The following is a 16,286-nucleotide window of genomic DNA, read 5'->3' on the forward strand; positions in this document are numbered from 1 at the left end:
GAGAACGATTTTCGTAAATCTCACTACCAGCGGCCACAGGAAACAGCAACCAACTCCGACCCGAATCCTGTGTAGCCTCCCTATGTACAGTGGTCCGCAACCACCTCTTCCCTCACTCCCGTAGTGCCCCTACGGACCCACCCGTAAGTCCCACTACCACGTGGTGCTGGAGACAGCAATGCCTGCTTGAATCCACCCGCCACAAAAATAAAGACTGGAACACTACCAGCATCAGCGCTCGAGGCTGAAGTGCCCCGTCCTCTGCAAGCAGAGAAAATAAGTGTCCAATGAGGCTAGCTAAGCTGTCAAAGCGACACTATGGGGAATCCCCAGGAAGCAGTAAGTCTACACCGACCTCCACAGATCCCCCCCTCCTCTTTTTCCTTACTGCCGCAGCTACCCGGCACCTAAAAGAGGTAAACAGGCAAAAGAAGACCCCCAGGAAAACGTCCACAGGTCCACCCCCCTCTTTCCTTACAGCCACAGCCACGTGGCTCCTAAAAGGGGTAAACAGGCAAGCACTCTACCCGGGCACTAAGCTAAAAACAAAACATTGCAAACACACCCAGGCAACAGATAGTCAACATGCAGGTAAAATAGGTATTTAACAAATAAGGTATTGGTTCTCTGGGCAAGATATTACCTGTCTTTGATGTCCTCTTGGCAGCCAATCACAGACGCTGGGGCAGGTTAATCACAGGGGCTGGAACATACCGGCCAGGTGCTGCAGCAGACTCTACCGTGTATTCAGAGGTGATCAATCTCCTTCCTTCCCCCAGGATTCATCCACCCCATGTCTTCTCGGACGGCTGCCCTAGCAGAGCATAACCCAGAGCCCCACGTTGGATGCGCCAAATTGATATAGATTCTTTTAAGCAAACAAATAAGTTTGAATGACTATCTGTTCCTGTCCAAATCAGAGATGATTAAAATTGCGTATACGCAGAAGTAAATTCACACTGACACACGGGGTTCAGGTTAAAAGAACTTCGAGAAAATGTAATGGCATCTGGTTAAAAAGCGGGTTCGCAGACCCTTAAAAAGGCAATATTACATCATCATAGAATATCAAGATAACAACAAATAAACATTATTAATTGGATTAGGTGTTAAGTGGTTAAGTCAATACCCTCCCATCAATATTATTAATTGGTCTAGGTGTTAAGTGGCTAGTTAAATGTCCTCCCATCGAGAGGTGTCGTCATCTTGGACACGGGTGTGGACTTGATGGCTCGGGCGCCATTTTGAGTAGCACGAGACTTACTTGATGGGAAGGAACTCTGTCGGCCATTTTGAGTGGTTAATACTGTTATATCCAAGGTTATGTTCAAGGCTTTTAGTAAATAGACATTTTATTAGTACAATTCTCATGATCTCACTATGGCATACAATGTTTCATACTACAGGAACTCGGCTGTTCCGGTGCTGCTCATAACCCTCTAGAAAAGCATTATTTTTCTAATATTCTAAATGCTGTTAGGTAAATCAATGCTTTAGGAGTTTAATGGGAAGTTTTAATAAGGATTTAAGGATTTTAATAATTCTATATCAATAGTACCACCCATGCTGTGATTACTAGAGCAGGTCTTGCTCTACAATTGTAAGTACATTACTTTCTTCTATTATCCTGGTTTACAGTACATACTACACATCAGAGTGCTTCTCTCTTTTATTTGCATTTGCATCTGGAGGATCAATACCATCCCTACCATCCTGTATCCTTAGACGGGGATTATACCGTCCACGCTGAACAAAGCAGAGCTCTTATATAGCTCTACCCTATGTGAGTGGTTTTCCTACAGTTATCCAGCACAAAATCTTGCACTTTAATATACTGTATTACACTATTATTGTTTTTTCTCTTTTATTACTTTGAGGTATTTACCAACTCTCCCTCCCTGAGGTGTATGTACGTATTACATTTGGGCACAGTATACGCCATATTTTATTATATATTGTATACTTACAATGGATACATGGTTATCATATGTTTTCATTGTCTTGAGACAAATTTTATGTTTGCTGTAACTAGGGCCGGCCCAAGACATTGTGCTGCCTGGGTCGAAGGATGAAATAATGCCCCCACCTCCCCACCCCTCCAAATCTTGTGCAGATTTAGGAGACACAGTGCGTGTATTGTATGCAGTGTGTATAGTGAATGCATTGTATGCATGTGTATAGTGGATACAGAGTGTGTATGTGTTTGTAGTGGATGCAGTGTATGTGTGGATGCTGTGTAGTGGGTGCAGTGTCTTTATAGTGGATATTGTGTAGTGGGTGCAGTCAGGGCCGGATTAACATATGGGGCTGATGGAGCTGCAGCTCCAGGCCCAGGCCCACGGAATAGGCCCATTTAAAAAAAACACAAAAAAAATATTTTTTTTTCTTTTTTTTAAACACACTACTCTTAGGTTTGCCACCTGACTGGTATTTTAAGGCACAGTCAGCATTTGGGGCTGCCTGGCCGTGATAGTATTGCAGTAATACCGGCAATATAAATGCAAATATTTTTCTCAGTATAAACGGAGATTGCTCGGCAATACCAGCACCGGCCAATAGGGGTCACTGTGTATGGAGAGAGGCAGGGAAAGGAAGTTACAGCATCTCCCTGCCTCTCTCTACTCACTGATCCATGGGGGAGCAGCTACACAGCACAGAGAGTCCAGACAGCAGCTCCCAGCCTGCTCCCAGCCTGACAGACTACAGCTCAGGTATGTGAAGGATGGGGGGAAAGGCAGCAGGGAGACATGGGGAAACTGGGACACTAGGGGACACTGGGAGATGTGGGGACACTGAGACACTTGGGGACACTGGGAAACATGGGGACTATGAGACACTAAGGGACACTGTGAGACATGGGGACGCTGAGATACATGGGGACACTGTGAGACACATGTCTCCCAGCCAGTGTCCCTAGTGTCTCAGTGTCCCCATGGCTCCCAGTGTCCCTTAGTCTCCCAGTGTCTGTGTCCCCATGTCTCTCAGTGTCCCATTTCTATGTCCACAAGTGCTCCCACGTCTCCAAGTGTCTGTGTCCCCATGCCTCCCAACCAGTGTCCCTAGTGTCTGTGTCCCCATGTCTCCCAGTGTCCCTGTGTCTCCCAGCCAGTGTCCCTAGTGTCTCAGTGTCCCCATGTCTCCCAGTGTCCCCATGTCTATGTCCACAAGTGCTCCCATGTCTCCAAGTGTCTGTGTCCCCATGCCTCCCAACCAGTGCCCCTAGTGTCTATGTCCCCATGTCTCTCAGTGTCCCCTAGTCTCCCAGTGTCTGTGTTCCCATGTCTCTGTGTCCCTAGTGTGTTAGTTTCACCAAATGTCTGTGTCCCCATGTATCCCAGTGTCTGTGTCCCCATGTATCTGTGTCCCTAGTGTCTGTGACCCCATTTCTCCCAGTGTCCCCAAATGTCTGTGTCCCCATGTCTCCCAGTGTCTCCATGTCTCCCAGTGTCCCCATGTCTGTATCCACAAGTGCCCCCATGTCTTTCAGTGCCCCCATGTTGTGGTATAAGGTACAGGATGTTTAAGTAAAGTTCAGTACTCAGATGGTTAAAACGACTGTGTAACTATCTTGGACCAGGACGCATGTGTGGAATGTCAGAAACGCCCACTATTAGATAACATGTGTAAGAGATAAGTTTTAGTTTAATAATTGGATGTAATTTTTGTATCCTCTGTATACGTCATTTGTGGTATACAGTTGCAAGAAAAAGTATGTGAACCCTTTGGAATGATATGGATCTCTGCACAAATTGGTCATAAAATGTGATCTGATCATCATCTAAGTCACAACAATAGAAAATCACAGTCTGCTTAAACTAATAACACACAAAGAATGAAATGTTGCCATGTTTTTTATTGAACACACCATGTAAGCATTCACAGTGTAGGTGGAAAAAGTATGTGAACCCTTGGATTTAATAACTGGTTGAACCTCCTTTGGCAGCAATAACTTCAACCAAACGTTTCCTGTAGTTGCAGATCAGACATGCACAACGGTCAGGAGTAATTCTTGACCATTCCTCTTTACAGAACTGTTTCAGTTCAGCAATATTCTTGGGATGTCTGGTGTGAATCACTTTCTCGAGGTCATGCCACAGCATCTCAATCGGGTTAAGGTCAGGACTCTGACTGGGCCACTTCAGAAGGCCTATTTTCTTGTGTTTAAGCCATTCTGTTGTGGATTTACTTCTATGCTTTGGGTCATTGTCCTGTTGCAACACTCATCTTCTGTTGAGCTTCAGCTGGTAGACAGATGGCCTTAAGTTCTCCTGCATGTCTTGATAAACTTTGGAATTAATTTTTCCTTCGATGATAGCAATCCGTCCAGGCCCTGATGCAGCAAAGCAGCCCCAAACCATGATGCCCCCACCACCATACTTCACAGTTGGGATGAGGTTTTGATGTTGGTGTGCTGTGCCTCTTTTTCGCCACACATAGTGTTGTGTGTTTCTTCCAAACAACTCAACTTTGGTTTCATCTGTCCACAGAATATTTTGCCAGTACTGCTGTGGAACATCCAGGTGCTCTTGTGCAAACTGTAAATGTGCAGCAATGTTTTGTTTGGACAGCAGTGGCTTCCTCTGTGGTATCCTCCCATGAAATCCATTCTTGTTTAGTGTTTTACGTATTTTAGATTCGCTAACAGGGATGCATTTGCCAGTGACTTTTGTAAGTGTTTAGCTGACACTCTAGGATTCTTCTTCACCTCATTGAGCAGTCTGCACTGTGCTCTTGCAGTCATCTTTACAGGATGGCCACTCCCAGGGAGAGTAGCAGCAGTGCTGAACGTTCTACATTTATAGACAATTTGTCTTACCGTGGACTGATGAACAGCAAGGCTTTTGGAGATACTTTTATAACCCTTTCCAGCTTTATGCAAGTCAACAATTCCTAATCGTAGTTCTTCTGAGAGCTCTTTTGTGCGAGGCATCATTCACATCAGGCAATGCTTCTTGTGAAAAGCAAACCCAGAACTGGTGTGTGTTTTTTATAGGACAGCTGTAACCAACACCTCCAATCTCATCTCATTGATTGGACTCCAGTTGGCTGACATCTCACTCCAATTAGCTCTTGGAGATGTCATTAGTCTAGGGTTTCACATACTTTATCCACCTGTACTGTCAATGTTTGCATGGTGTGTTCAATAAAAACATGGCAACATTTCATTCTTTGTGTGTTATTAGTTTAACCCCTTAAGGACCAAACTTCTGGAATAAAAGGGAATCATGACATGTCACACACGTCATGTGTCCTTAAGGGGTTAAGCAGACTGTGATTGTCTATTGTTGTGACTTAGATGATGAGCAGATCACATTTTATGACCAATTTGTGCAGAAATCCATATCATTCCAAAGGGTTCACATACTTTTTCTTGCAACTGTATATTCTTTGTTCTCTTGTAAACGTGTGCTCAGTCGGGTATTCCAAGACTATTGTCTGACTGAGACATTTGCAGCTGCAAATAAATCAATGTTGCTTCCTGGAATCCGTCTCCATTCTCTTATGTGCTTCTCAAATAGGAGCTGCAACAATTGGTCTCAGTGCCCCCATGTGTCTCAGTGTCCCCGGGTCTCTCAGTGTCCCCATGTCTCTCAGTGTCCCCATGTCTCTCAGTGTCTGGGAGAAATGGGGACACAGACACTGGGAGATTAGGGGACTGGGCAACATGGGGAAACTGACACTGTGATAGATAGGGTCACTGATGCCAGGCTGGCCTTCCAATTCTTTGGACAGATATGCTCCCTTTTTGGGCATGTTCATCCCTTTTGGTAGTTCTGGTTATTCTCGTCAGTGACCCACCCTTTTACCCCGCCCATTGATTTCCTCCTTCACTGGACACTGCTGTTAGGGGGTATGGATTTACTGGAAAGATGAAAGCATACATTAGAGAGAGATTAGCATAGAGTATGTGTTTTCTTATAGCTGCATCCTTTGAATTTCCCTCCTACACCAACTCCATCAGATACATTACGCTTGAGAGGTATGACTGTTTTAGTGTTTTTGGTCGATAAGATTCTGCAATTAGTTCCCATCATAATTGTCAGCACCAGGCCCACTGGGCTCTTAATCTGGCCCTGGGTGCAGTGTCGATGTTTGTGTAGTGGGTGCAGTGTCTGTGTAGTGGGTGCATTGTCTGTATTTGTGTAGTTGATGCAGTGTAGTGTGTGCAGTGTCTGTGCTTGTGTATTGTGTGAAGTGTAGTGGATGCAGAGAGTGAGTATAGTGGATGCAGAGAGTGAGTGTAGTGGATGCAGTGTCTGTGCGTAGTGGATGCAGTGGCTGTGTGTAGTGCATGTAGTGTGTGTAGTAGATGCAGTGTGTGTAGTGGAAGAAGTGTCTGTGTGTAGTTGATACAGTGTTTGTGTGTAGTGCATGTAGTGTGTGTAGTCGATGTAGTGTCAGTGTGTAGTGCATGTTGTGGGTTTAGTGTCTGTGTGTAGTGGGGCGGTGAGGGGTGATCAGTTTTTAAAAGATGTGTGACTAAGTGTATTTTCCCCTCCCTGCCTCTTACCTGTGGTCAGGGAGGGGGCACTAGTTTCCATGGTGGTCCAATTGCACATTTTGCTGTGTCCTGTGGCGAGGAGGCCCAGAAGTCTGTTTTTTTCCCTCCTGCAGCTTCATATCTGCTCCTCTCATAATACCGCGAGAGCGTTGCCACGGGTTGCAGATAGTCTGAGGGAAACATCAGACTTCTGGGCCCCCTCTCTACAGGACAAGGTAGCGGGAGCCCAGAACTTAAAAAAAAAAAAAATTATATATATATATATATATATATGTATACATAGGCGGCCCAGACTCCACAGCAGGTACTTTACAATGCTGCCCCTGTAAAAGAGCCCACTGGGGCCAATGGACGGGCTGCCCCTGGCTGTAACCTCTGGTTTATGTCCTGATGATAAGGCAACAGAGGAATTTTAAAGGAACACTATAGGGCCAGGAACCCTATAGTATTCCTGACCCTATAGTGATAATGCCACCATCTAGCTCCCCTGAAACCCTTACCCATGTCAATATTGAAAAATATTACCTTTATTCCAGTCTGCTGCCTGGCCAATCAGCATTTCCTCATAGAAATGCATTGAATCAATGCATCTCTATGAGGATAGTTCAGTGTCTTCTTGCAGAGGGTGAAGACACTAAATGTCAGTGCTGCACACTGTGCATCACTGCCCCAGAAAGCACCTCTAGCAGCCATCTGAGGAGTGGCCAGTGGAGGTATCCCTAGGCTGTAATGTAAACACTGCATTTTCTCATAAAATAGTGTTTACTGAAAAAGGCATGAAGGGAATGATTATACTCACCAGAACAAATTAAATAAGCTGTAGTTGTTCTGGTGACTATAGTGTCTCTTTAAATAGTGTCTGAATAAATATTGAATATTTTGGAATAAATAAGTAGAATTTTCAGTTGAATTTGGGGAAACCACTTTAATCATTTGTTGTGTTGAGCTATTTCAATTCCTTTTGTTTGATTTGTTCATTGCAAACAGCTGAAAGTGTGTACATTTTGACAATAAACATGATTTTCAATGGGGGTTAAATAATTTTAATTACAGCTGTATTTCCTGTGGATTTCATTGTTTTTAATTACTCATGACAGAAACCTGCAATCAATAAGTGCCACAGTGAAGGTGAACAAAGAGCTTGTGCCATAGGTGTCATATGGAGACAAATGTCTGTGACTTAAAGAAACACTAAAGCATTAGGAATACAAACCTATATTCCCAACCCTGTAGTGTCTCTAGTTTTAAAGTTGTGTCCTCTGTTGGTAAATTAAAGGATTAAATTCCTTTTAAAGTACTACTGTCCAGAACGGAGGTTCCCTTAGCGATGGTTAGGTCTCATCCTCCCGCAATGTCACGGCGATGGTCGGATCTAATGCACATGCGCAGCGCTAGCCATGCATGCATTATAGCTTCCCCATAGGAAGGCACCTAATCAATGCTTTTACTATGGAAAATTTTAAGTTGTTAGACGTCCTGATACAAAGCGTGAAGACGTCCAACGTCGTTTAGCCGGAAACAGCTGTTGTGGCTGTCTGGAAGACCGCCACTAGAGGTGGCGTTAACCCTGCAATGTAATCATTGCAGCCTTTCAGAAACGAAATGTTTTATGATGCAGGGTTAAACAGACAGAATCACTTCAGACCACTTTAATGAGATGAATATCCCCGTAGTCCTTCCCTTTTGCCTATCATATTTATCTCTTATTCACATTTTATTCACATTTTGTTGTCTGTATCCAGTGCCTCAATTTTGTTCTGTGTCTCTAAACTTTTCTGTATCCAGTGCCTCAATTTTGGTTCTGTATCTCGGAGCTTTTCTCTATGTCATTATCTCTCTGTCTATTCCAAGTGGAAAGGTACATGCTGTTTGTATAGTAAACATTTTCTATTGCTATTCTTTCCTAGATCCATCTTGGGTCTCCACTAATTTAGGGATTCTGATCTGCATTGAATGTTCTGGGATCCATCGGGAACTAGGTGTACGTCACTCCCGAGTCCAGTCTTTAACTCTTGATCTGCTGACAACCTCAGAACTGTTGGTAAGTGTCACACTGCTTCAATGCCTACTCTCTGTATCCAGTGTCCAATCTGACCACTTGTTCTCCTATATCTCTGCAGCTGGCTGTTACCATTGGAAACACCAAACTGAATGAGGTCCTTGAGGCAGCTCTGCCAATTCCCAACCCAAAACCTACTCCAAGTAGTGACATGTGAGTAAAGTATGAGAATTATTTCCTCTGGTAAAGAATTAAGGTTTTAGGGTTGCTTGGCCTTTTAACTTTTTCAAGAAAGTTAGTTCAAGAAATATAGTTTACTTAAAGAGACCCTGCACCACGACTAGTATAGCACTTGGTGCACACAGCCTACCACCACCACAACATGGTCCTTCATTATTGCTTATGCGTAAGTATACATTTTGCATTAGCAGTATGATGAGCAATGTGCTTGGTCATAGGCCTCTGGAGGACATACTGTTTTTTTTTTGTTTGTTTGTTTTTTAACTGTTCCAAAATAGTATGAAACAGAACCAGAATACGGTGCCCATAGCCTACTCGCACCAAAACTACTACATAGGGCAGGAGTGGTGATGGAACTAAGAACACTCTTTTAACGACTGTAAATTGGCATTTTGTTACAAAATAATGACGTTTCTATATCCAAAAATGTACATGTAAAATATTCGTACCTTTGCATGTCTACAATTATTGGTGCTAATTTTCATCAATCAAAGGAAGCATTTTTAATTGCATTTGCTCTCTGATATAGTATCTGAGCATATCCTGAAGTCTTTATCAGGAAATATAGTGTCACAGAACATTACCTCCCATCTATCCTGAGGCAAACATTTAGCTCAATGTTGGTTTAATTGAAGTAGTATAACATGTTTGCCAATTTTGTTAGAACTGAAGAATGCAATTAAATTGTATAGCTATAATAATGTCAATATTAATATTAACCTCTACTTCTCAAAGCTGACAAATAAATTAATCAAAATGGCATTGATTATTCTATGTCTGCAAAAATCTTTGCTTTTCCAGGGCAATATTTAAAAAGCAGTACTAATGTGTGTCCTGTGGTTACGAGGGGTAGGAAACACTGCGTTAATTAGAGCAGGAATGTTTGAGATCTCAGAAATACTGCCAGCTTTCCCTGGAATAAGAAGAAACAAAATGCATTTAGGCTAGAATTAAAAAAAGAGTATGCAGGACTTGTGTGCATATAATAATGAAGCCTCAGTAATACTCGTTTCTAATCAATCAGATCCAAAACGATCGAACCTCTTTTCAGAACTAAAACAAACAAACATCATTATTTCTTTCATTATTCCATGACATTTCAATTTATTCCACAAAGAAAAAATGTGGCTTCAGATTTCTCTGTATTGGAATAGGACCTCGAGGAAGGACTATATCACTGCCAAGTATGTTGAGCACAGCTTTGTAGCCCGGGAGAGAAGCAATGTCCTCTATGGAGTCCGAGATGCAATACAAAAGCAAGATTTGATGGCTCTGCTACATTGCACAGCAAATGGGGCAGACTTGAGCAAACCATTGCCATCTCCAGAGAACCAGGTACCTTCTTTAAAATCTGCAAACCTTTTTTTTTCAGTTACAGATTGACTTCTTTAGTAGAAGCTACATATGTTTAAAAATACCAGAATTGCTCAAGGCAATATTTACATGCACTGTTAAATTAAATTTAAAAAAAATAAAAAAAGAAGTGAGTGTCAGGAGGATAGCACTATCCCAAGCTGCTCTAGAACAACACAGAACAGAAACCATAATATACTCTCACAATCCACTCACCAAAAAAAAAAAGTTTTGTTGCATTCGCTAGTATGTAGGAAAAGATAAATCTTTATTCTAACTTTAAAAAAACAAAACACAAAAACACAGTATCAAAAATAACTGACAGAACAGACACATGGAGCGCCCACGACCCGGCATAAAATCCCACACGATGAAAGGTCATCACACACAACAAATGAACCTCTGCACCGACTTGATACCCCCCCTCTCTCTGCTTCACGTTTCCATCTCCCCTGACACCCCAAGCTCCTCCCTAAAGGAGTACTACAAACATGTGCGGAGCAACATTCAGGAAAACTGATACAAATTATGCACAACAACGTAATGCATAAGCTAATACCTGCCTTGTTAATACTGTTACAAACTGTTATATGTTAAACCAACGTTTCATCCCAATCTCTTCTTTCTGTAACCTTTACCCCATAAAGTACAAAAACGAAACACCAACAAAATAAAGAATTTATAAAAAAAAACAAAAAACTGACAAATAGACTGTACATAGATACCTGAAAATCTTGCATGTTTTGACCTTTCAAATAGAGTGAAAAACACCACTTACGGTACATAAGTAATAAAATCTTGCAATAAAACCACCAAACTAGAGAATAAATGGAGATAAATGAATAGTTTCATTTTCTGTGAGTTTTTCATATGCATTACCCTGTGGTGACCCCACTACCTGACCACTTGCTGTGATGATATGCATATTTGATACTTTTTCAGATGCATGTCAATTTATTCTGTGCTGGGTATCACCATGATTCAAAATGAAATATGCAGACTGCTCAAATGCCAGCAGTCACTCAGTGCAACTTGCCTTGTGTGACTTACTTTTAAGAATCATAGGGGAAAAATTTAGTTAGGTGCCTATACTGGTTATGTATCAAAAAATTGGGTCCATTGCTACAGTAGTTATAGTCTGTAGCATATGCTGATAATGAGATCACACATACTCAAATTGATTATTTATTATTATTTGTGTATCTGCAATTACCTGTTTATTGCTCTATTATAGAAGCAAAAATTATAATTGAAGGTGAATGCAACTTAAACAGAAGGCAAAACGTATGTTGAAACATAAGATATTCTGTGTTGATCATCTATTTTGCTGTAGTGCCAACAATATTGGCATGCATGGTGTGAGTCAGCTATTCATGTCAGTGTCTTTTGTACAGGCTTGAGGTATAAAAGGTCGACATCTTAGTAATGCATAGCTGACTATATGACTAATACGAGTTCACACAAATCTTTCCTTTGTTAGTAAATTACAAAAACATTTATACAGGCTACATAGTTACAAAGGCTTGAAAGAGACGTGTCCATCACATTCAGCCTTCTCACGTCTGTTTTTGCTGTTGTAAAAGTTTAAAGTGCTTTCTAATTTTCCAAAATACTACTACTTTCCTACAAAAATCCTTCACGTCCCCAGAATGGCAGTCAGATATCTTCTTGGATCAAGAAGCTATTAACACACAAATTAAACATTATATCCCTGAATATTATGTTTTGCAAGTTTTCAGCCAGTTGCTGTTTAACCCCTTAAGGACCAAGCTTCTGGAATAAAAGGGAATCATGACATGTCACACATGTCATGTGTCCTTAAGGGGTTAAACATCTGTACAGAATTCCATATCCTTATTGTTTATACTGTAAAAAATGTCATTTGCCTCAGACTAAATCTCCTTTCTTCTTGTCTAAATGTGCAACCCCATATCCTATGTATAGTCCTGTTTATGAATAGATTTACAGACAATTGTTTGTATTGGCCCTGAGTATATTTGAATAATGCTATTTTATCCCCTCTGGGGCACTGTTTTTGTAAATTATACTATAAATAACTTTTGTTTAGAACTAAAATGTTCCATTCCTTTTGTTAATTTTGTAGCCGGCCTCTGCACATTTTCTAGTGAAATAATATCCTTCTTTAGAACAGGTGCCCAAAACTACACCGTATATTAAAGGTGTGGTCTTAACATTAATTTATGAAGAGGCAAAAATATATTTTACATCTCCAGAATTAATGCCCCTTTTTCATGCATGACAATACCTTACGGACCTTAGCAACTGCTGATTGAAATTGCACATTGCCTAGCTTGTTGTCCATAACAATTTCCAAATCCTTTTCGTGTGCTAGATTTACATTTTTCTACATTAAATTTAATTTGTCATTTAAGTGCCCAGTCTCTCATACGATCTAAATCTCTCTGCAGCAAAGTAATATCTTCCTAAAATTGTCTTACTTTACAGAGTTTTGTGTCATCTGCAAACACTGAAACATGACTTTCAATGTCAGGTCTTTTATAAATATGTTAAAAAGAAGCGGTCCCAAAATAGAACCGTGAGGGACACCACGTACCACTTTTGTCCAGCTTGAAAATGTACCATCAATGACAACTCGCTGTACTCTGTCATTAAGCCGATAAGAGTCGATAAAAGTGCTCTGACAGAAAAATCTTGAGCAGTCCTACTCTTACCTATTCTTACGGTGGGAACTGGAGGGGGACACTTGGTTCCCCGTTTAGCTTAGTACTCACGCTGCACAGGTTGGGGCTCGGGTTGAAAGCTATGTGTCCCCCCTATTAATTATTTGTATAGGTGCACTTTATTGGGGGGGGGGGGTCTTTTTTTTCCTATAGTGAGCAGCCACAGGCTGCTCACTGTTTAATAAACATGTGCCTACTCGCGGAATAATGATTAGGGGCATTCGGGAGATTTTAACCTCCCTTATGCCAATATAGGGGTCATATTGACCGTTGTGGTGTTCCTAGACAGTGCTGCTTTAACAGTTCCTTGTTGCCAAAGTAAACAAAAGTCACCTTGTGGCCTGCATATAATAAAACAAGTCACATAAACATTCTAAGCAGGTATTTCAGAAAGCAAAACATTCAAGACTATTTTAGTAGTACCAACGAGACAATAAAACCATTTAAGTACTTTTCACATTTTTTCAGGACTTTTCTGAGACGCCAGTACACCTTGCGATACGTTTGTGTGACAGGGTCTCGCTGCCATTGGTGGATTTTATTATTCAAAATGGGTAGGTACATTACATTCCGGGGACATATGTCTGAAGTGATCCATATCTGTCTGGACACACATTTCTTAATGATTTAATGCATCTTTTCCCAGGGGAGTTCTGGACAGATCCACAACAGATGGGCATACTCCTCTGCACTATGGTGTACGATATAACAAGCCAGATTGTATACGACTTCTACTAAGAGCAAAGGCCTCTGTAATTGCAGGTAAACTTTACTTAAGCACGTCTGTACCGAATCATAAAACAGAGTGATGTATTTATTTACTTTACACAGGACATATCTTATCCGACTAAACACATCTTAAACATACAGAAATCTTCATACTTATATTTAATCTTTTAATAACACATACCTCTAAACTCTTCCTAGTTCTTACCCATTAGCTTCTTCTAATACATATACGTTGGGCCAATTATGTCTCCACTACTCCAGTTATATCAAGTTACCTTTTAACTCCTCCTAATACATAAATACACCTCTTCCTTAACTGTAATACATAAATTTGGGACATTTATGTCTCTGTTCCCAATATGCAATTGTCAAAACATATTGCTATAGAAGTGTTTTTTCCTGCCTAAAAAGAAAACTAAATATCACTAGATAACAATAAAATAGATTTACCGAAGGGCAAGCTATTGAGTTTCTTTAAGCTTTTGTCCGTTATCAGAGTTCTCATATTTTCTATTTTTGTTCCAATGCATTAATCCAGACTTCTTGCTCACTGTGCCTTGAGGAGTATCAGCTACACCTTACTGATGAGGCCCAAAGAAGGCCAAAACGATGGTTCTCTCTGTTCTGGCACAAGTGAGCAAAAACTGTTGTGAGACCTGAGCAGGGATTTAACAAAGGGCAAGCTACTGAGTTCCTCTATCCTTTTGTCCGTTCTAAGCGTTATCATATTCTCTGTTATTGTAACAGTAAAATAGAGTAAATCTAATGACACTGTGGTATAATGGTAAACATAGTGTTTTACCTCCTTCCCAGAAAAGATATGAGTAAATATCTCACCCAAAAGTGGTAATATAGCAACTAGGTAAGAGCACACAATTAAAAAAAAAAAAATATATATATATAGTGCTTAATTGTTTTTTTATCACTTAACTGACTATAAAGACACATCCACAACTTAAAAAAAAAATTCAATATACAATGAATAGTGCAAAATATCATATGGCGAAACCAACCTCGCCACTGTGAACTGGAGAAGCCTGGTTGTTAGCCTCCTGCCCTGTGACTATGGCCCTGACTATGGCCCTGCAGGTTAAACCTTTTATTTTCCCTGCAGAAAGACATATTCGTGCGTTTCTGCCAGGGTGTTCGGTAGATGTGACCACCTGGGAGCTGGAGTGTGCCTTCGATTTACCTCCCTGAAGCTGCGGTTAACCGCAGCTTAATTGACGAATCCAGGGTGGTCTTTGTTCGGTTGCCGACCACGAGGCGGCGGCCATTTTAATAGTGCGAAAGACCAGCGGTGTTCGGCGAGGATTCTATGGAACTAAAAATGGACACTTATTTGCACGAACACCGCTGAGCCGTCCGTCGCCTGGTTCCTATTCGTACAAGTTTAACCGAACACCGGCATTTGGTATTTTGTATATGAGAATATGTGTTAACCCAGATAGCCATGCCATGGAGCCTATTCGTGGGATTAAAGACTTTGGCTCCATGGCGATTAAACTGTATTTGTGTGGTCTGAGTGCCATTCACCTAATAATGTGCACTCAGACCTGAGCTATCTGGGGATGTGTGACATGTCTGTGTTTTATGTAAAAAAGGTAACTTTGTGTATTTTAAGCTGTTTCACTGTGTTTTGTGTCCCATGTGTGTAATGGAGTTTTGCCTCTGTCCTGGGAGATAATTGAATTACTTCTCTAATTATCTCCAGGATAGAGGGAGGAGATCAAGATGCATTGTGGGAATGTTTTACTGCTGTGTGTCTGTAATTGGTTTATGTCTGTCCTTTGTTACAGTCTTCCATTTGGTCCGCTAGGGGAGTGTACACCAAGTGGGAGACCTGCATAAATACTGGGCAGGTAGCCCTGAGTAAATGAGTTCCTGCTTAACCCTCAAAGCGATGTGTCGTCTCGTTCTTTGGGGGAATTGGATTGTATGCTGACTGCCAGGAGTGTAAGCGGATTGTATGCTTTTCCTGTTCGGCTGATTCCAGGGTTCGTGTGTTTCTAGTTCGGGAGTTGGTGAATTCGTACAGTTTGGAGTTCGGGAGATTGGTGATTGCGGTAGCTGCTGGTCTATGGGAAAGGGGATTATTGCCTAAACGGATTTTAACCCATTGTCTGCTGAAACGGTCCGCAACATATCAGTTTATAAGTAGCCCTCAAAATACACACAAACACTCATAAATATAATTTTGTTAAGCAGTCTTCTTGTATCATGCAGGGAAAGTAACTATGTATCCAAAGATGTGGTACAAAATATAATACTTGATATTATAACTTTTGTATCACCTTCAATAAAGAGAGAAATAGAGCGTGTATCGTAATGCTGTTATTTTATTAAACCACACAACAAAACAGAGCTTAAAAATCCTTACTTCTATTAATGTGAAACGTACCTCTAAACTCACAAAAAGGGCCGTTAAGGCAATGTTGACACATATTTTACCACTCTCTCTCCCGTGGTCCGAGCTGTCCACCTGCAAGAATACGTGATGCTGTTCAGCAGGACACCAACTAGGAAAGTCCCTCTCTCTGCTTCACACGCTTGCTAACTCGATGCTTTTCAACTCCTATATTCCGTTTATTGCTTTGCATTATAACTGTTTGTTATAATGTTTATAATGGCAAATATACCATTGTAGGACATTCAAAGATAACATGTTGTTAACTGGTAACCAGTGTAGTTTCCTTGTTTTCATAGATAAGGCAATCAGCTTGTAAGTAAAGATAGTCTGGCCTGCTCATGCATAGAACAT

General features: G+C 41.2%; 1 protein-coding gene across 1 annotated transcript in view; it reads left to right on the forward strand.

Moving 5' to 3' along the window:
• LOC134610685 (arf-GAP with SH3 domain, ANK repeat and PH domain-containing protein 3-like) overlaps positions 1–16,286 on the forward strand; it is a 208,792-nt gene that overhangs the window by 123,652 nt on the left and 68,854 nt on the right. The window contains exons 15-19 of the mRNA XM_063453797.1: positions 8,410–8,543; positions 8,623–8,714; positions 9,896–10,076; positions 13,265–13,350; positions 13,443–13,558. Of these exons, the coding sequence (XP_063309867.1) occupies positions 8,410–8,543; positions 8,623–8,714; positions 9,896–10,076; positions 13,265–13,350; positions 13,443–13,558 (609 nt within the window). The remainder of the gene's footprint in view (positions 1–8,409; positions 8,544–8,622; positions 8,715–9,895; positions 10,077–13,264; positions 13,351–13,442; positions 13,559–16,286) is intronic.

This window comes from Pelobates fuscus, chromosome 1, assembly GCF_036172605.1.
Source record: "Pelobates fuscus isolate aPelFus1 chromosome 1, aPelFus1.pri, whole genome shotgun sequence".
Lineage (NCBI taxonomy): Eukaryota > Metazoa > Chordata > Amphibia > Anura > Pelobatidae > Pelobates > Pelobates fuscus.